The sequence below is a fragment of the Pelobates fuscus genome, chromosome 7 (assembly GCF_036172605.1).
Source record: "Pelobates fuscus isolate aPelFus1 chromosome 7, aPelFus1.pri, whole genome shotgun sequence".
Classification (NCBI taxonomy): Eukaryota; Metazoa; Chordata; class Amphibia; order Anura; family Pelobatidae; genus Pelobates; species Pelobates fuscus.
Window position 1 is genome coordinate 128878060 of NC_086323.1, and position 20822 is coordinate 128898881.

The window sequence follows — 20822 nt, forward strand, 5'->3', positions numbered from 1 at the left end:
CCTAAGATGGCGCGATGGAAACGCAAGACGTTGGCTATGCCAGCAGCCAATGGCAGCGCACGTTTTGTCACGTCGGCGTGCTGCCTCATTCCCCGGCTCCACAAACAACATGGTGGAAACAATGAGAGCGGAGGAGGCTCGCGAACTGTAAGACCGAGGCAACACCGGAAATACCGGAGTAACAACTGACGGGAATCCGCGCACCCAGCGGGGAATCTGCGTGGTTAGACACAAGAGCACCGTGTCCAGGGCACGTGTTACCCGGGTCAATAAGCAGCCAGGCCCAAGGTCCCGGAAGTCCTCGTTTTCCCTCCCCCATATCATTCTTTGAGCTCTTACACACCATCAATAATTCATTTTAATTTCTCAGCTTTTTTCAGTGTTACAAACATTGGGAGAGCATTTTTGGGGGGTTTGCTGTGACCCCCTCTCCCTCCATTCATTGATTGACAGCACTGACTGCATCTCCATAGTGACCTCCATCCATAACTCTCTGTTGGACATTACTGGTTCTCTGGTGTAAAACTTCCAGCTCTCTATCCCACTCCCACCCTTCTTACAGCGTCAACCATGAAGTTGACGGATAACGTGTTGCGCAGTTTCAGAGTGGCGAAGGTTTTCCGGGAAAATTCAGATAAAATTAATTGCTTCGATTTTAGCCCCACTGGAGAAACCGTGATATCTAGCAGCGATGACGACTCTATAGTGCTTTATGATTGCCAAGAGGGCAAGTAAGTAAAAAAAAGAGCGATAATTTAAAGATTACTTAAAATGCTGGACGAACAAAGCTCATTTTTTTCTTTTTACAAGATTCTTATCGAAAATGTTAAAGGGACACTCAACCGCCAAAATCTATGAATCACTGTTTGAATATAACCTCAGCGATATACCCTTTACTGATATGTTTTTGTTTTTTGCAGTAGGGATATATATATATATATATATATATATATATATATATATATAAAGAGATCTTGCAAAAGCTGCGGATCTTTCGTCTGAAGCCTTTGAAAGGTCTCCCCTTCTAACCCAGCCCCGACTTTCTGTGGCTGTTCAATCACAGATTTCCCAAAGCAGGTGCTTTGGGCTTGTCTCTTGAGTTTAGCTGCTTTGAGCTAAGAAACCACAAACTAATCGTACAGACTGTCTGATAGCCGGGAGAATGTAACGATAAAGAGATAATATACACACCGCAGTGGACTCTCTATTTTATCACCCCTCCCACTCTTTTTAATACTCATTTGTTATCTATACACTAAAGGCAAACCATGCCTGAAGGATAATCAACATACCAAGATAACTTTTAACGGAATAAACACAAATGTTTTCTGCCCTACTGTAATATTTTATTCTGATGTACTACTACAATGATATATTGTTGAGCACTATCCATAATTGTATAACCAAATGTCTTCTTCTGGCTGCCTGACAAAAATAAAGAATTTTTTTAAAAGTACACTATAGGCACCCAGACCACTTCATCTCATTAGAGGGGTCTGGGTGCAATGTCCCTGGCCCCTTAACACTGTAATGTTAATTATTGCAGTTTCTGATAAACTGCAATAATTACATTGCAGGGTTAAAATTGCCTCTACGGACTGTCAATCAGGCGGCCACTAGAGATACTTCCTGCTTGCTAGGCAACCTTTGGTCACCTAACTGATGCTGGATGTCCTCACACTCTGCATGAGGACATGCAGCGTCGGTAAAATCCCCATAGAAAAATGTTACAGCAGTGCTTTCCTATAGGGGTTGCCTTAATGCGCTTGCCGCACATATGCATTAGCGCTCCTCCCAAATTTGGTGATGGAGGGGGCAGAGCATTGACCCAGCTCAGAGGAAGACCTATGCTGGAATCAGGTGAGTACAGTAAGGATTTAAGCCTTTTAGGGGGAATGCACAAGAGATCTATAGTGCTAGGCATACAACTTTGTATTCCTACCATAATAGTATCCCTTTAATTTCTAAATGTGCCAATTTCTTTTTACGTCTATAGTTTTTGTAAGATGAAAAAAAGAGTACACACTCTTCACACATAAAGCACTTCCACAAGCTAATGTACTTTAGGGATCCAGAGTGTCCCTCAAAAATCAATAATATCCTGCCTCTGGTATCTTTTTTATGCATTCCAAATTAAGAGAGCAATTTGGCCTATGTGTTTTAAAGCAAATGCTAATGTTCTGTTTTTGTTATTTTGACAGGCCCAAGAGGACGTTGTACAGTAAAAAATATGGAGTTGATCTGATTCGATACACACATGCAGCCAACACAGTGGTCTACAGTTCCAACAAAATCGATGGTATGCGAAAAGATTTTTCAGCATTTATTTTTACATTAACTTATGATGTAGTGTGCATGATTTTGCAAACGTTTAATTTTATTTTAATTTTTTTTTTTTTTTTACAAACTCAGTATTTCATTTGATCCATGATGGCACCACATTCCTCCAAACCGTGAGCTTGGGTCTGGGCTGAGGTAGTTGTTTGTACAGTTTAAGGGTCTGTGACACCACCCTCGTTAGTAGATAACTGTACATACGACTGCCTTGCCTAGGGCAGAGCACAGTCTTCAAAACATGTCAACCATGATATTAATTAAAGTTTAATATAAATGATGGTTTAAAGGCTTCTCCTTTGTTGATCATTTACAGAAAAATTAACTGTAAGGTAAATTTCCATATCTTCAAGTGCAGCTTCTTTTGCTTTTCACCACTTAAATTATTGCAATGACTCATCAAATGTCTAATGTTTAAAATGTTTAGATATGTACATGTACCTTGTAATGTGCTCCAGGTCTCAGTTTTTGGTGCAATGAGTTAGGGCTATCCTGAAATGAGATATTAAGGTTTCTGTAAACATCTTTATCACCAAAATCTGGTGTGGGCCATAACACAAAGATGGATGCCATGTTTAAACCAGGTAAAATATTTTTTTTTTTTGCGATACTAACACACAGTGGTAATTACTCAAAAAAAGTGTAACTTAAGAAATGTAAAAATGGTCAAGCAACCTATGTTAGACTACTTGAGATGGATTAACCCTCTGATTCTCAAGTTAGTTTACTATTGTAGTGCAGGTAACCTTTGGGGTAACGCATTATAAAACGGTTATTTTTAAAGGATGATCCATATTCTTAAGTCGCAACCTTTTTTGACCAAGGGACACTTAAGGGAATGGTTATGGTGACAGAGGTGCCTTTTCACTTTTTCACAATACGCTTTCAAACCATTTTAGCATGGTTTGAAAACTTCCCTGGGTCACTCTAGGCACACCAAGCTTTATCTGGTCTACTACTATAGCGGAAGCCAGATGTCTAGATCGAATAAAGCACTATCATTAATGCAGAACTGCGCTGTTTGGCTGAAAGCACTCAGCCAATGTACAAAGTCATACAGGACCCTGCTTTATTCTACAAAGCAATAAAGATTGTGGGAGCAGACCAGATGCAGGGGATGTGGCTGCGGCTCCTGACAGGTCCAGGTAAGTTGTCAAACCATACTAAAACGGTTAGGCTACTTACCATAGGGTGGTGTCATAGTTACTACAGAACACTGTACTTGTTAGGATGCTTGGAGTGTTCCCTTAAGAACTGAATTTAACCTATTACAGCCCTGTTGCTATATTTTCTTGGCGCATGTTGTGGTGACATATGAGGCAAGTAATCTTTTATCTTTTTATTGTACTAGATGCATATTTGATAAAATGCAAAGGTTTTTTGTACCTCACCATCAACCGGCTTCCTTCCACGTGCACATTTAGTTTTTTGAAAATAAGTTTGTCATTTGCTTTCCTTTTTAAAACATTGCCTAGAAGATGTTTGTTTTTCTTCTGATCTTTCCACGCCACCTTGCAAGAACTAAGATGTATTTTTGTTACAGATACTATTCGCTACCTGTCTCTTCATGATAATAAGTACATACGTTATTTTCCAGGACACAGCAAGAGGTGAGATGTTTTTAAGATGTTGGTTGAGGGTTAAGTTCAGGGGTTCTAAAGTTATTTGTTCTTCCAAGATAGACATGTTTTGTGGTGGAACAGGATTCACCTTGTATTCCTGCACAGCATTGTGTGTCTGAGTGCTGGGAGAATGTGATGTTTTCAGTTTCTTGAGAATCATGGGGAAATATGGTTCACAATCATGTGCAATGCAGCTGTTTTTCAGAATTGGTTTATATACTGCTACGCATACCATGAGAAAGGTATAGAATAAGCCTAGCTTTCCTTAACGGAACAAGAGACTGACTCTTATTTGTAGCCCTACAGGTAATAGCATCCATATAGTTATGTAATTTTTATAGAAACAACTTCTTTCATTTGCACTGCTTAAGTAATCTAAGTGTGTGTATATATTATTGAAAATGTATTTACTCTACTAGAAAAAAATATTTATCAGTTTGCACTAGACATGCAGATATGAGCATGCATGCAGTGGAATATGCACGGTCCCCACAAATAGTGGTGGTAATCTTGTGAAAATACGGTACTCAATATATCACGAGACCAAATATATAACATTTTATTACACAATCTGGCTTTAAAGTACTAAAAGCTGTATGTCATTGTAATTGAATGTCCAGTTTGACAGTCCTGTCTGTGTTTGTATTTTTCTACATAATTGTTTCACCAAATCACAATTTTGTTATCTGTTTTTAGGCAGGTGTTTTCATATGACATTGTAATATCAGATTCCACTGCATCTTTTTTCATATTCAGTATTGGACATTCTGCCACGGTGCATACACATGCATGTTCCGTCAGAGGCCCACTCTTATTGCTTAATTATGTCACATTTATTTGCTTTTTTCTCCTGACTGTGCTTTGACAGCCTCATATGTATCTTATATTGTTTTAAACTCAGTTCAAGTAAATTCATGGTTGCTCTAACCTTTTTTAATTCTGTTACCCAGAGTGGTTGCCTTATCAATGTCTCCGGTTGATGATACATTCATTTCTGGCTCTTTGGACAAAACGGTCAGGCTATGGGATCTACGCTCTCCTAACTGCCAGGTTTGTATAGAATACGGTGCCAAGAATTTCCAATATAAATGTTTGTGAACATGGTTTCAAAACCGTAAATTAACTGAGAATAATATTGCAGAATTTTACTTTCAATATTACATTTTGATTTCGCTGGATTTCAAGAATATTTTTGTATATAGATGTTATTCTACTTATTTAAAGGAACACTATAGGGTCAGGAACACAAACATGTATTCCTGGCCCTATGGTATTAAAACCGTCATCTTAAAGTAAAGTCAGACCCAAAAATAAAGTAAAATCATACTTTTAGAAAAGTCTGCTGCTGATGGCTCTACCCCTGATCTGCTTGCTTGGCTGACTTCATCAGAAGTGATTTTCTGAGCCAATCACTGTATTTGTTATGGTGACTATAGTGTCCCTTCAAGCTATCTTATTGGCAGAATGTAGTTGATCCCAGTGAGTCTGAAAAAGTCCTGTACATTTATACAGCACTTCTGGTAGGGAAATCAGTTTGATCTATAGTTTTAGTTTACCAAATTGCTTACAAATATATAAATTAAAATATAGTCTTGCCTATACAGAGTTATTTACTAAATTGTCAGGAATTGAAAATCTGCAGGAATTCAAAGAGAATGGCAGGAATTTCAAATTGAAGACGAAAGTAGCCAAACTGGAAGTTTAACACACTTGGATTCTTTTTTTTTTTTTTTTTTCATTCTTTTTCGTTGTGCATGAGTTAACAAAACATCTTACAGTGTCACAATGGCGTATGTAAGCATAATAAAAACAGAGTTTCACATATATGGCATTAAAGTGGTGGCACTTTTTTTTTTTGAGTAGATTTAGACAGGCTATGTATACACGTCTGTGAGAAGGTTCAAGCAGTTTAAAGATAAAAATCTAAGCATGCAAGACATGGTGAATATCATGCTAGGTAGAATCGCTAAGTGTCTTGGGAGTAGTACACAGGCTAGGGCATTAATTTACTTCACAAGATCAGCTTAGTGGCAATGAGTTAGATGAGACATAGCTATGCATGAGAGGGTCGGAGACCAGTAATTAATTATGGTTAACGTGATACAGCAGTGTGCTGACAGGCATTAGTGTGAGACACTGCCTAGGCTGTTGATATAACGAATAGGCCTAGACAAAGGATGAATGGAAATAGTACTGCTCATATAACATTGATTAAAACTTTTCTTTTGGTATAACATCCTATCCATCAGCACGTGCGTGTAGATGCTAGGTGAGACCGTGCATATGCACTAGAAAACACAGTATGTAACATGAATAAAATAAACTTCTATCGGCTACTCTTAGGAAAGTTAAGGTTTGCATCACATGGGAGAAAATTAAATAAGAAAAATTAACTATGTAGAAAAGACAGGATAGTGTCCCTCATATGTGAACCTTGCATGCCATATCCCATATCTCCTCTGAGGGTTAGGGTATGACCAGTGAACCCCTCAGGTTCAGCTAAGCCTATGCCATCTAGGGGATAAACAGTCCCGTGACCAGGGTAAGTGCTGCAGGCCCAGCTTACAACAGATCGGTAAGGTAGGCCTCTCGGTATATTCAGAGTTCACCTTGGTACCTCGGTGAGAGTGTGCCTCCTGGCGTGATCTTGCTGCCGTTGTTGCTGTCTGGTGTTTGGTATGTAACTCGCTGGGTGTTCCTTCGGGTGCTTTCGGTGCTGTGTCCCTGCACCGGTTGGGTAGTAGTGGGGGGATCTCGCTGCAGTGGTGCGCACTGTTGCCCGGTGTCTGGTAGCTGCTCTTCGCGCAGGTATGTTGGCGTGTGCTCGGGCTGTGTGTGGTCTATAGCCTGGTGCTCTTATCTGTCCTCCCCTCCGCTTGAGTGTCGGTACTCTCGCCGGGGCTTTATGTTTCGCGGCAGGAGGAGGGTGTTTGTTGAGGTGCCGCTGGCGGGAGTTGTGTGCTTGGGGGCAGCTTGTGTGGGGAGCTACAGCTCGGCATGTGCAAGGAGGATGCTTGCAACACTTGGCTTAATTTTGCCCTAAAGTCCTCAAAAATTCTGTCGAGTGTGGTTGCTTGCAAAGTTTGGGTTCTGGTTTGTGTTGCACACATGGCGTCCGCCATATTGGTGAAGTTGTCGTGTTTCCCGCTTATGGAGGCCTCTCTGCGGTTGTGCTGGTCTCCGCTAGGTTGTCTCTTGGACTGGGATATCCCCCACCGGTCTATACAGGGGGGTGGGGGAGTGTTGCGGGGCTCAGTGCGGTGATTTCCGCTGCTTTCTGGGAGTTTCCCAATTTGAGATTGGCCGCCTCTCCGGGGCTCACTAGGCCACAGGTCAATCGTCCTGCTCTCCGGGGATTTGTCCGCTTATGTAGAGCAACGTTACAGCTTGAGAGGGTGAGTTGCCTTCTTGGCTATTTTTCCGTCTGGTTTTTGGGCAGAAATCCTCAGTTTAGTGCTGAAAGTTCTGGAGCTCTTACAAGGCACGTGTGCCCGGCTTGGCAGTCAGGCCCCGTCCCCTTGAATAATTATTTTTAGTTTGGCTATTTTTCCATAATTCCCAACAATTTTCACTTTAGTAAATCAACCGTAAAGTGTTTAGGTTGTTTGCACTCACTGGGCTGTCCATATGTCCACATAGCTCTGTACTCAATATTTGTTTAACCTTCATATTTCTCAGACCAACAAGAAGATTGCTCCCCATATACACAGCTTGCAGCCATCTGATCTGGCTGCAGAGACATATATAAGGCCCCCCTTGTCACTGATTCTAGAATTGCCAAAGTTTATTGGGGATACTGTAAAGGATCAGTTTAAACACACTTTAAGCACTTTATTGCAAATGCTTGGTGCTTAGAGCACACTGAGCCTTCCTCTTATTTCTGAAAGTGGGTTATAATGACAATGATTTGTACGAACAGCTGCCTCCTAGGGCTGTCAATCAGTTCCTGGGTTGTCCGTGTCAATTTGTTTCTCTATTGTGCATGCAGCATGCATACACCACATGCATAATAGGGAATGTCCTCTTTCCCCTCCCAGCAGAGAGAGTACCCAGTCTGCTGCTCAGCCCGAACTAAAATACAGTCCCGTGCTCAAAACGGTGAACTAGACTGTTTAAACTGCTAGCAACCAAGCTATCGCTTTATATTACATTTCCTGTTTATCCCATGTAATTACTGAAACTGATCATTAGGAAGAAACCACTTGTTCAGAGATTTTTGTGCTGAGATTAGTCCCAATAGATCCGCATAAGATGCTCCTGATTGGTGTGTCTCATTCTCGAGTTGGAGTGGCATGACTGCAGCTGCAGGTAGACCCACACAGTGCATTGCATTTGAAAGGTAACTGTTGTTCCCCAGTATTTATTGTATTATCTGTATTATACAATAAAAAATAATGGGTCATATTTGAATTAGAAGAACCCTTTAAACGGATTCATCTTGGAAACTTAAGTTAGCAGTGTGTGAAACAGCACAAATGTGAATTGAACATTCTCAGTAATATGTTTTTGTTCATTAATATAAGTAATTAGATTAAAATTCACACTAGAAAATAACATTTCTTTCTTGTATCCCATATAGGGTCTGATGCACCTTCAGGGTAAGCCTGTGTGTTCCTTTGATCCAGAGGGTCTAATTTTTGCAGCTGGAGTAAATTCAGAGATGGTCAAGTTATATGATCTTCGCTCTTTTGATAAGGTGAGTTTTAAATTCTGTATGTTAGATGAGATTAGGAATTCTGCACTTTACCTAATTCTCTAACTTGTATATTGTTTTGTTCCCAGGGACCTTTTGCCACATTTAAAATGCAGTATGACAGAACATGTGAATGGACATCTCTGAAATTTAGCAATGATGGGAAATTAATCCTGCTCTCTACCAATGGTGGCTTCATCCGACTAATTGATGCCTTCAAGGGGGCTGTTCTGCACACATTTGGGGTAAATGCACTGATTTAAAGTTTTTTTGTTTTTTTTTTATCTACCTTTATTTCTAGTAACATACAAAGTAATTACCAAATGCCAATTTGGTGGAGAGTGATCAGTAAGCACTTTATCTATTTAATAACCATGTGTTCTTTTGTTGGCACAGGGCTACAATAATAGTAAAGCAGTTACATTGGAAGCCTCATTTACTCCAGATTCACAGTTCATTATGATCGGTAAGATGTGGCTATTTTATTTTTATTTTTTCTTTCAAACTTTTCATTTCTGGAATGTAAAGCAGCTTCTCACTGTGTCTGGTTTTATGCAGGATCTGAAGATGGTAAGATCCACGTGTGGAATGGTGAGAGCGGCATGAAGGTGGCGGTGCTGGATGGTAAACATACTGGGCCCATCGCATGCTTGCAGTTCAATCCCAAATTCATGACTTTTGCCAGTGCTTGTTCTAATATGGTGAGTTTTGTCCTTTTTTGTTTTGTTTCTAAAGAGTGTTTACCTTTGTTACATTATATAGCTCGTCTCCTTGCATATAGTTTCTTAGAACTGGGGTGACTTGCAAATTCCCATCGATATGCAACGAGGCATATATACTTTTCTCCCTTGATCGTATTTCTAAACTCACCCTCTAGTTTTATCTAAATATTAAAGGGTTACTCCAAACACCATGTCCGCATTAGAGATTTGAAGTAGTCATGGTGCTTGCAGTCTGAACTTGCAGCATTTCACTGTGAATTTAATCTCTTTGCCGCAAGTGTGAGCATTGGTGCATTATTAGCCAGCACTGAACAAGTTCCAGGTGTGCTAATGTCAATTCTGTGCATATTTCTATGCACAGAGTCCTTAATTGGTTGAGGGCCATCAGCTAGCGCTCTCAGCCAGTGAATAAGCGGCAGGATTGGTATTTGGCTTCTGCAACTCTGTTGGAAGCCTGCTTCACAGGAGACCCGGCACACAATGACAACAGGTAAGAGGTCACTGGTTTTACAACAGTTAGCCTCGTTACTATCATGGCCACTACAGGGGACTGTAGTAGTTCTCATGGTTGGAATAACCCTTAAAAATATTTTTTGCTTGCTGAAAGCAGGAACTCAAAACCTCTTTAATAGGGCATTCCAGGTACTCACGCAAGTTAGGTACCATGTGTACTTGGAAGCAGTTAGTTCAGCTATACAGGTATTTAAAAAAAAAAAATATTTAGTAATATTGTGACAAAAATTAGGTTTTACTTATATGATATGGCTATGTCAATTTGCTCTACTACACTTCACCTGTTGTGAGCTAATATGGACAAGCAAGATGATATTTCATAAAAACAGATGTTTACTTGACAATTTAACTTTCTATAATGAAAATGGTAGTGTACCACCTAGTTCAGTGGCCATGCCTCTGGAGCTGAATGTCAGTGCTGCACATTCTGCAGCACTGACACATGAAGCATCTCTAGTGGCCATTTGAGTGACTGCCACTAGAGGTGTTCCTAGGTATTAATGGAATACTGCCTTTTCTATAAAAAGTCAGTGCTTACATTAAAAAGCCTGCAGGGACATACTATACACACCAGAACAACTTCTTAAGCTGTAGTTGTTCTGGTAACTATCGTGTCCCTTTAACAATAAATCCGGAATGGAGAAAATTTAAATCCGACAGTTTGTCTTTAGAAAGATTTTGCCAGGCATAACATAAAACAAATATACTTGCTAAAATCTACAGTTCAAAATGCAACATTACAATGTCAATAAAATAGCAACTTCTATTTATGTAGAATGAACTGGTGTCATAGTACAAACAGACTTTTGCAGCCACAAGGGATTTCATATGATGTAATATGGCAGTAAGACTGATTGCAGCAATATTGTGCAATTTAAGTTCATGCTAACTGTGTCTATGCTGTTTTGATTTGGGGCTTTTCTTTAACTACAAATTCTCAGTTTGGTTAAAGGCTAGTATCATAAATATTTTGTCATCGTTGGGCTAATCTCCACTTAGTGAGGAAGCATAAACTATAAATTAAAGCGGTATATCAGGCTAGAGATGACTCGCCTTATAACTGTATGGTGGTAAAACTATAAAATTAATAGGTGTACTTTTTTAAAAGACCCCCTTTATTTCTGCAAATGCTCAGGATCTGCAGCTTCTTTAATTATGTATACAGGAATCAGGAAGTGACTGAGACTTTTTACCCATAAACCTCTGCATAGGATATGCTCAGCTCTTGGCTTTCTTCTGTCAGTTTCTGACATTTTTGATCAATTTCCTTTAGTTATTATATTACAATATGTAATAGTTGTTTTGTTAAACATTACAATCACTAGAGGTGCTTCTTAGTTTAGTGCTGTACATTGGACTTTCAGCTTCTGCATGGAGGTGCTGAACATTCCCCATAAAATTGCATTGATTCAGAGCATCTCTATGAGGAGATGCTAATTGGTGCCACTTTTTGCCGCACACGGGACACAGTAGCTGTTGAGCACTCTGCTGTATGTTGGGTGATTGCCACGACGGGCAGTGTCCCAACGTCATTACGTCTAGTAGATGTGGGAAGCTCCAAATTCGTCAGCAGTTAAATTCCCGTCTCGGTGGGTGGAGCTCTGTTGATCTAACTGTGGTAAATTACCAAACTCTATAAATTATTATGTATGCATACACATATAAACTATGGTCCGTCTACTTTAACAAATATTTATTCAGAGACAAAACAACAACAACATACAAATATTGACACACAATCAAACTAACTCAACAACATCAACAACAATCTAACTAACAATAACAACTAAATCTTATAACATCACCAGATCCCACTCACAGTTCAATATGATAAAAATTAGCCCATGTCTGCTAAAAGATCTGCTCAGTAGCACAGCCAAGAAGGAACAGGGAGGAATGGGGATAGGGGTAAGTGGCTATCTCTTTCCTGACTTGTAAAGGTATTGAATTACCCAATTACCATATCAAAGGGTAAAGCTTATCCCACTGTAAGAAAGGCATACATGAGCTTGGTCACATGACCCCTGGTCACCATATTAGTTTGACCGAATGTCACCACACTAACTAGTGGATTACTGTCGCCAAGGCAACCGGACGCGATTCAACATGGGGGAGGTAAAATCAGACGACCGGTCTGAAAAAATATATATATATATATATATATAAAAAAAAATCTAAAAATAATTTTTTTTTTTAATGTCAAATCATGTCTAGTTGTCTTGACGACGGGAATCCACTCATTAGATTAACAGAATCCTGCCCACCGAGCATGATGACATCGGAGGCGGAATTAACTTTGCCTGCGGCTGAATTTGTAGCTGACCCTACCTACTAGACATGACGTTGGGGTGCTGTCTATGAGATATGTTCATCACTCCTGATTTGGTGACAACTCACGGCAGTAGCTTGCAGCTCCAACAATTTTTTTTTAAAAAGTGAACATTGATTTATTTTATTTTTAATAATGGGGGGGGCAACTGAACATTAGTTTACTTTTTAATGTACAGTGTTTACGAAGTAATGACAATAATGATCTGTAAAACTAATAAATGTAAACACGGCAAAAAAATGTTTTTCATGTAATGTGTACATAGCTTGCATGATACCTGTATCAGTCAATATGAGAACACAAACTCAATTTTTCCCAGGCATTCTGTGTATCCAAAAGCATGTATGTGCAAAATACAACTGTAGCAAGTTCACACTTGATTGTTCGTCGAATTGCTTAGTCGCACAAAAGTGTATTGTAAAATTTGCATTTTATGAGAGACCGAGGTAAGTGTGAGTGTAAAAGGGGTTATGGTACAAAACTAATTTCTCCAGTGTGAGAAAGCATCTTTGCCTTTAACACAAGCTGTTCGAATAACTTTGATACTTTCAGAGTTTACCTAAAGTGAAAATTCTCTGGAATGCACTGTGAATTTCAAATTTAATGAGACACTATAGTCTTTAGAGCAACTACAGCTTAATGTAGTTGTACTGGTGAGCATAGTATGTCCCTGCAGGCTATTTGCTGTAAACACTGCCTTTTTTGAGAAAAGGCAGTGTTTACATTACTGCCTAAGCACATCTCCAGTGGCAGTCACTCAAATGACCATCTGAGGTGCTTCCCGAGTCAGTGCTACACAATGTGCAGCCCTGATATTCAGTATCTCCAAGCTCGGCATGGAGGCGCTGAACTTTCCCCATAGAGATGCATTGATTTAATGCATCTGTATGAGGAGATGCTGATTGGCCATCACAGCATTTGATTCAAAATAATTGACAATCTTGGCCAATCCAATGCCTTCCCATGGGGGGGGCAGCAATGCCAGACCCTGCTGGAATAAAGGTGATTTAAAAAAAATAAAAATTTCCTATTTAAGAGGAGGGTCGGGGGTGAAGCTGGACACCTAAATAGTGTTTTTAACACTAGTAACAAGTTGTGTTTCTGAACTTACAGTTTGGTTAGTTTTGCCTTATATTTTAATTGTTAACGGTATTTATTGAATAACCTTGTTTGTCTTGCAAGCTCATTACTTGAGAGATTGCTCGGTAAACTGTCTGCAGAAGGGGTGCATGGTAGCTACTGTTCTAAAAGTATATTGCCGTCTACATACACAGGATGGAGCTTTTATGAAAGCTGGACTATATGCATTTTATCACCTTACTGAAAGGAATACTTTGCATAGCTTGAAAATTGTATTATGTTTTATTTGATAAATAGCTGTTATGTGCTCAATTGTTTTGCAAATGTATTATGTAGACTATGATTTTAAAGGATTTGGCCTGAAATTGACTTTTTTTTCTCTTAAATTCTGCAGGCTTTCTGGTTACCAACTCTTGACGATTAATACATCAACACTTACCAGTATAACATTTTGTAGGACCTCATTCAATGACACACCTGGATTTTCTGCGGTTTATTCTACCCAATGAGCTGATAAATGGGATGCAACCAAAAAAAAAAAAAAACTAAACTAAAATCCATCATTTCATGAGCACTCCCAGTATTAGCACTTTTCAGCCATACTGACATCTCCGCTTGCCAAAAGAAATCACCGGTTTATCCCATTTCCCCTGACTTATGCTTCCTGCTGTTAAGATAACATCCAGTTCTTAAGGTGCTGTGTCACTTTCAAAGACTCTTTACAGAGACTTTTCTTGTGTTTCTAACGAACTGTGAAACTGCCATGTACATTTATTTGGACATATGGTTTCTTTTCGAGGCCTTTTTAAAATCCTGTGGCATTTTTTTTTTTTACTTTAATACGAATTATTTTTGATGTATTCCCATTTTGTATCTTTACCACTTGCCAGTCTGATAAATGCTACATTTACTTTTTTCTCCATCTAGATTCAGTTTCACATGGATCACAAAGGCACAATTTGATGCTTTGCATTAAGCATATAGTCAAGACTGAATGCATGATATCCAGAACAAGATGGTTCCTCTTTTTAATTCATATTCCTGCCATCTACGTAATGTATCTGTAGTTACATTGCTTTAGTTCTTGATTTGTTCAGTTTACAAATTATAGCATTGTACATCGCTCTCTGATCCAACTGTGTCCATTGCATCTCATAGTAAGGATTCTTTTTTTCTTTATCAACCGTCCATTTGTACACTGATCGCCTAAATATAATTTTTCCTTCACTGGGAAAATACAATTTTTTGATTTGCTAAATATTCAAAGTTTTCATTACAAAAGAACAGTGTTAGCTCTGGCATGGATTATGTTTAATGCTATGGATGCAATTGTGGCATTACTCTACTACTGTAGAATCCCAAATAGACACTCTCTCTCCTCTCTATCTCTCTCTCAATATTTTATCCCTAGCATCGGGACTGGGCAACTACACCCTCCCAGCTGCTGTTCGAGTCCACCTCCCATGAAGAATTTAACTCCAGATCATGTGTATTACAGTCCACCATTGTTGCCGTTGCTGGACCTTCCTATAGAAGGCAGAAGCTTAAACCTTTATTTTGTGGAACCAGTGTTACAATGACTATAACACATATGGTGGTTATTCACTAATCCAGAATTGTGAGGCACAAGAGAATAGCAGTGTTTAGGCCACAATAGTCAAGCTGGAAATATAGCTATGGGGAATACTTTTTTTCAGTCCAGATTATTTTGCCTAGATTGTGTAATTCCTTTGTCAATTCTCAATCAATATTATTGTCAGAACACATTAACCATGGTTATGATCCAAGTGTCATTTTGTGTGCTTTTTCTACTGTTTTATAAGTTCATATTTTATAAAACAGATTTATATCCTTGTCCTTACCTCAAATTAACTGTTTATTTCTGTAATATGACTATTAGCAAATTGAGCACTGTCTTCTGCAAGCTGGAATTGGAAAGATAACTAGAACTGCCCCATAATGCTCCAGAGGGGCCAATGATACAAAATCCTGTTTATAAAAAAAAATTAAAAAAAAAAAAACAAAAAAAGTTTTTCTTGTCACTGCATGTAATGAAATTTTCCTCCAGCAGTATTTCTGAACAGCCGTATTCTGATACCATAGACACAACATGCAACTTGCATGAATACATTCACAGCCATGTATATAAGATTATGTTGAAATGTTGTGAGTACATCACAGTTTCATGCAAATGGTCCACAGTTGATTCTTGTAATTATTTTTTTTACATAAATAAAAAAGGTTAAACCAAGTTGTGTTTATATTGAAGTTTTAGGTGTACTTATACTTTCCATGCATGTTTCTTAACCCATTTACACAGTTTGGGCGTGCTATACCTTCCTGCAGGAGGCGGGCTACACTCCAGGCACCCAGACCACTTCTGCCCATTGGAGTAGTCTGGGTGCCAACTCCCACTACTCCTAACACTGCAAGTGTAATTATTGCAGTTTTCTATAAACTGCAATAATTACCTTGCAGGGTTAACTCCACCTCTAGTGGCTGCCTAGTAGACAGCCACTAGAGGGAACTTCCTCCTTCATAGCACAGGAAACCTGTGCTAGAGCGTCGCTGGACGTCCTCACGCTGTGTGAGGACCTCCAGCGTCGCTCATTTCCCTATAGGAAAGCATTGAAATTATTTTTCAATGCTTTCCTATGGGGAGACGTAATGCGCATGCGTGGCATTGCCGCGCATGCGCATTAGGTTTTCTCGGACGGTGGGCGGGATCAGTCTCGCCCACCGGCCGACGCAATACAGAGGAGGAGCGGCGCGGAGGAGGAGACAGCGGCGAGGGACATCGCCGCTGCCTCAGGTAAGTGTCTGAAGGGGTTTTCACCCCTTCAGTAACCGGGGATTGGGGGGTGGGAGGGAGAGGGACACTCCAGTGCCAGGAAAACGGATCATTTTCCTGGCACTGGAGTTTCCCTTTAAATGCAGTTAGGGTGGCACACCCTGACTATTTAGCATTCCAACATATCACAGTCAATACACCAATAACATCATACACGGAAGCGCAGACCAAATTCCCAGCACACTGAATCAGCATGCCCCCCTCCCTGCAAGGTATTAACAGGGAAGGGGGAATGAATATTAATTTTGGGGTTCTTTCTAGGGATGCACCGAAATTTCTGGCAAAAATGGGCCTATCCCATTTCTGCCAAAAATTGATAAAATCTTCAGAAAATTACACCCACATATATTGTAGCAGGAATGTGTTACTGCACTCAATCCCAAGCAATATGTATCCGGGTGGAACCAGGCCAGTACCAGAGACCAGATACTTGATAAAGGAAAATAGAAGAGAGGCCCAGGCACTCCAGGATACAAAAAGGCAAATATTTTGAACCCACTGCCCTTCAACGTTTCGACCTACACGGTCTTTGTCAAAATTACACCCATGTCATGCTCCCGGGGTGGATGATTGGGAGTGCGCGCTGAGCAGACCATTGAAGCGAGCTGGTTAATAACGGCGTGCAGAGCATGCTGGAAAGTGATAGCAGGACACACAATGCAGGCAGAGAGCCGAGCACACCGGCCGCCATGTAATTCTGCCGCCCACTGTCATCCCGGAGCGGAGAGCGATATCCGAGCTGCTCTATAGCAACCAGGTAACGGGAGCTCGCATTGGGAACTGCTATACCGGGACATGCGGGTCTGTCACATAGGTGCCAACATTTCCGTGTTTACCAGGAGTGTCTCGTACTTTGGGGTACTGATGCAGCAAATTTATGTACTGGGGGATTGTCCCACATTATTAAATCTGTATGCAGATTTCAAAATGGAGGAGAGGACTGGGCAATAGGACCATGCATGGAGCTCTTTAGCTGTGTTATATGCCTGGTTCGTTGGAGTGGGCAGGTTGTCAGTCAGCCTGGTCACACTCTGTAAGAGCAGACTAGCCCACCTTTCGGCAGGCAGACCAGCCGCTTTTGGCCTTCAGCAATCTTCCTGCCTACTTGTATCCTCAGAAACGTTGGTAAGCACAGTATAGTGACATTAAATAGGCAGCATGTGTATAGTGATATTATATCATTATGTGCAGTGTGTGTATAGTGACATATATGGGCCGTGTGTATAGTGACTATTGTATTTAAAAAATATATATATATTTTAATGTGATGTATATCATAATTGTAGATTATGCTAGCTTTAGTGTACCTATAATCTTAATTTTATTAATGACAGGAGGCGAGTATTTGCTTAAGTCTCTCTTTACTAGAACTCCACAGCAGCACAGAAAAAACAACCAATCAGAAAAAAGTTAGGTACTATAAAACTCCCCTCCCCATGCATCATTTCCTCTTTCAAGCTGCGACAAAAACAGAATAAAAGGCAGAGAACATCATGGGGAAGAAACGAAGTCCTAGACACGAAATATAACGACGTCCACCATCCAAGAGTAATCGTCAAACTAGACAGTGTTGATGGACTGTAAGCTGAAACGAGAGAAAAACAGAATCGAACAGGTTGATTATCCAATGAAATGTACTCTGAATAAACATGTGTGCACCCATGTAGCAACCAAAATGACCTTAAATTCTAGATATCCCAGCCCTACTTATGAAAGAAAAGACATAAGAGCATGCAACAGGTAGCAGAGACCACAAGCAGAGTTGCATACGTACCTGATCAAACCAAACTATAAACATAGAACAAGGGAGGGATAAAAATGGGTGGGAAATACTCGCCTCCTGTCATTAATAAAATTAAGATTATAGGTACACTAAAGCTAGCATAATCTACAATTTTATAACATGACAGGAGGCTTCGTGTTTGCTGTTTCAACGCTCAGATCACCAATCCAACGCTGGTTGTGTCGCTGGTACCTATTCCAGGAGATAGCGGAGTAATCCTAATTGTACTTACCAACTGCGAAAAACGACAGTAGACGGATCAATGAAGATGTCAGCCGATGAAGCATCTCAAAACACAGAAAAAACACCATCTGCTGATAGATCCAACAAACTTGTTGTTGTCACCTGCTTCCTAGCGGTTGGGACCTGAGCTTGCAAACTGACCTATCAGCTATATTCCTGTAATTGTAAAAATAACGAAGGCCTTTTGCGGATGCAAGGCCGCGAGAAGAAATTGCCATCTTGTCTCAACTCTTGATCTGTAGGGTGGTTCCTTCGATCGTGTCAGGGTCATCCGGCGACGCGATCTTGCAGGTAGATCCCCAATCACAAGGAATGTGTCTAAGTCCACCACCAAGACGCAATATAACCGAGTATGATCCTTCGTTCACTCCTGGTCTACCTGGTGAGATGTCTCATCCGAGAATAAAACTGTAGTGTTGTCAATTAGCCGTATCCTAAGTGATTCCGACATTCCAAATGGACTGTGTAATCCTCGGACTCTGTAGAGAAAAGATTCCAAAAGGACGTCCAGTCATGATTCCGAACTGAACTCGTGTGGAGGAACAGTGGTCGACTAATTTCTGGAATAGAGAATCCCAGAAATATTCAAAGGGATGGAGAGTGCAAACCGGAGTGCAGATTTCCATCCAGGTATGTCCTCGCCTAAGAGTGAAAGGCGTCTGTGTAGGAGTCGGGGTACCCCAGGTACTCTCCCAAGGTCACGTAGGTCTCCCCGACGGTAGTTGAAGAGTAGGTTAGCGTGAATCAAAAAGCAGAATGGCTCCCGCGAGGGGTAAATAGCTAATAGACGGAGAACCCACCAACTCCGAATCCTGTTCGCCAGGTAAGCGTTCCGAGGAGATGGGGCCGTCCTGCCCCCTTCTCCCAAGATCGTATGATCAGGGAACTCAAGCCAACCGGGATGTCCGGTCTTACCATGTGAACCATGTGTGCGGTTACCTAGGGACCGGATAACTGGCCTTCCTTAATCTTGGTACCCGAGCAAGGCAGTGTCCTTTCGCTCCATGAAGGTTTCCGTAGCTCCTGTCATCTTGACATGGGAGAAACGGTCTGCGCGGTTGGTCCGCAATAGTCTGGATATCCAAAAACAGAAAGCAGGTTTCCGATTTATAAGGTGCAGAAAATACCAAAAACCTGCACTCTCGTAATACCTGAGGCCATCCGTTAGCCGTACTATCTCCAGTAGTGTGTGTACCTAAGTGATCCGGACCCAGTAGAGCCCTCACAGGAGATAGTATAGAGGGATCCAGACTAAATTTATATCTTGTATGACTAGGCAGTCCTCTATAACGAAATCAGTAGTACGGGCGTCAGATCTAATCGAATGCAGGAGGGACGCCCCGCTATGCAGTCACCGATGTCTTGCACAGGTACAAGCCTGTGTAGAGTGTCGAGTGTACGAGAGAGCCGCGTTCTCATCTAATGAGATCGACTAACGTGATAGCGTCCGGCCGATAGCCTGAGCGGCCGCGCCTGTTAACAACCAAAACAGTAGGGTTTACATCCGTGACCGGTTCCTTCTATGAGAACGTGTCCTCCGAACATGTACTCTGTATCCAGCCCAGTATTCGGCCGAGGTTGAGGGAGGGCTGCGCCCTCCAATAACGAATCAGTGTCCGTCCTGTATCTGAGAGGGTACGCTCTCTGTTCCTGAAAATAAAGTATTCTTGAATCGGGATGATGGAGGGCCGCACCCTCCTGTGGTCCAAACTAGAGTCCCTAGAGAATCAGGGTGACCAATTGCAGGGTACACCCAATACCAATATCAGTATAAGGCTGATGGCAATCCACGGAAGAAAACAACAATGGAAAAGAAAAAAAAAAAAAACTACCAACTGTCCGCCCGGATCCCGTGCGCGCGCGCGGGGTCCAGGACGACCGTTGGTAGCCGGAGGAAAGCTGGAGACGTTCTCCGCAATCCACAAGCACCCGGGAGGTCGGGGGAGGTCAAGTCAGGCCTCTCGACGACCCGAGCGAAAGGAAAAAGAAGTTACGAAAACAAAAAGTTAACGCAGATAAGAGAAAAATACATAAATTCTTGAGCACCGATCCTTGCCCGTGCGAAGTCTTCCTTGGAGATGAATGACCGGGTACCTTATAAAAAACCCTGCCCTTCAGGCATGAGGTTTAGGGCCTTCACCCTAACCACCGTATTCAGATGGCCGTATACTGGTTTCCTCTTGGATAGGTTGGCAAAGATGCCAGTCTGGACACCTGCCTATTTCCATGTCACTGGTGGGCACCGGCATTTCCCCAGTGATATTCCCCCAGGTCTGCGGCCTAGCAGGGGTACGGCACCCAGACATAACAGGCCGTCTTAATAGGTACCGACATTCTTAATAGGCACAGACGTAGTCGGCCGTACTTATGGGCACAGACATAGCAGGTCGTACTTATGGGCACAGACATAGCAGGCCGATCTTATGGGCACAGACACAGCAGGCCGATCCTATGGGCACAGACATAGCAGGCCGTTCTTATGGACACAGACATTGCAGGCCAATCTTATGGGCACAGACATAGCAGGCCAATCTTATGGGCACAGACATAGCAGGCCGATCTTATGGGCACAGACATAGCAGGCCAATCTTATGGGCACAGATATAGCAGGCCAATCTTATGGGCACAGACATAGCAGGCCAATCTTATGGG

General features: G+C 41.3%; 1 protein-coding gene across 1 annotated transcript; it reads left to right on the top strand.

Annotated features, from left to right (window-relative positions):
- The first annotated feature begins 88 nt into the window (after positions 1 to 88).
- On the top strand, positions 89 to 15544 carry WDR82 (WD repeat domain 82). The gene is made up of 9 exons (XM_063426639.1): positions 89 to 731; positions 2202 to 2299; positions 3878 to 3944; positions 4907 to 5006; positions 8536 to 8652; positions 8739 to 8894; positions 9046 to 9115; positions 9208 to 9350; positions 13688 to 15544. Exons 1-9 carry the CDS (start codon positions 571 to 573, stop codon positions 13715 to 13717), a joined length of 942 nt encoding a protein of 313 aa, XP_063282709.1. The 5' UTR covers positions 89 to 570; the 3' UTR covers positions 13718 to 15544.
- Positions 15545 to 20822: the final 5278 nt, after the last annotated feature.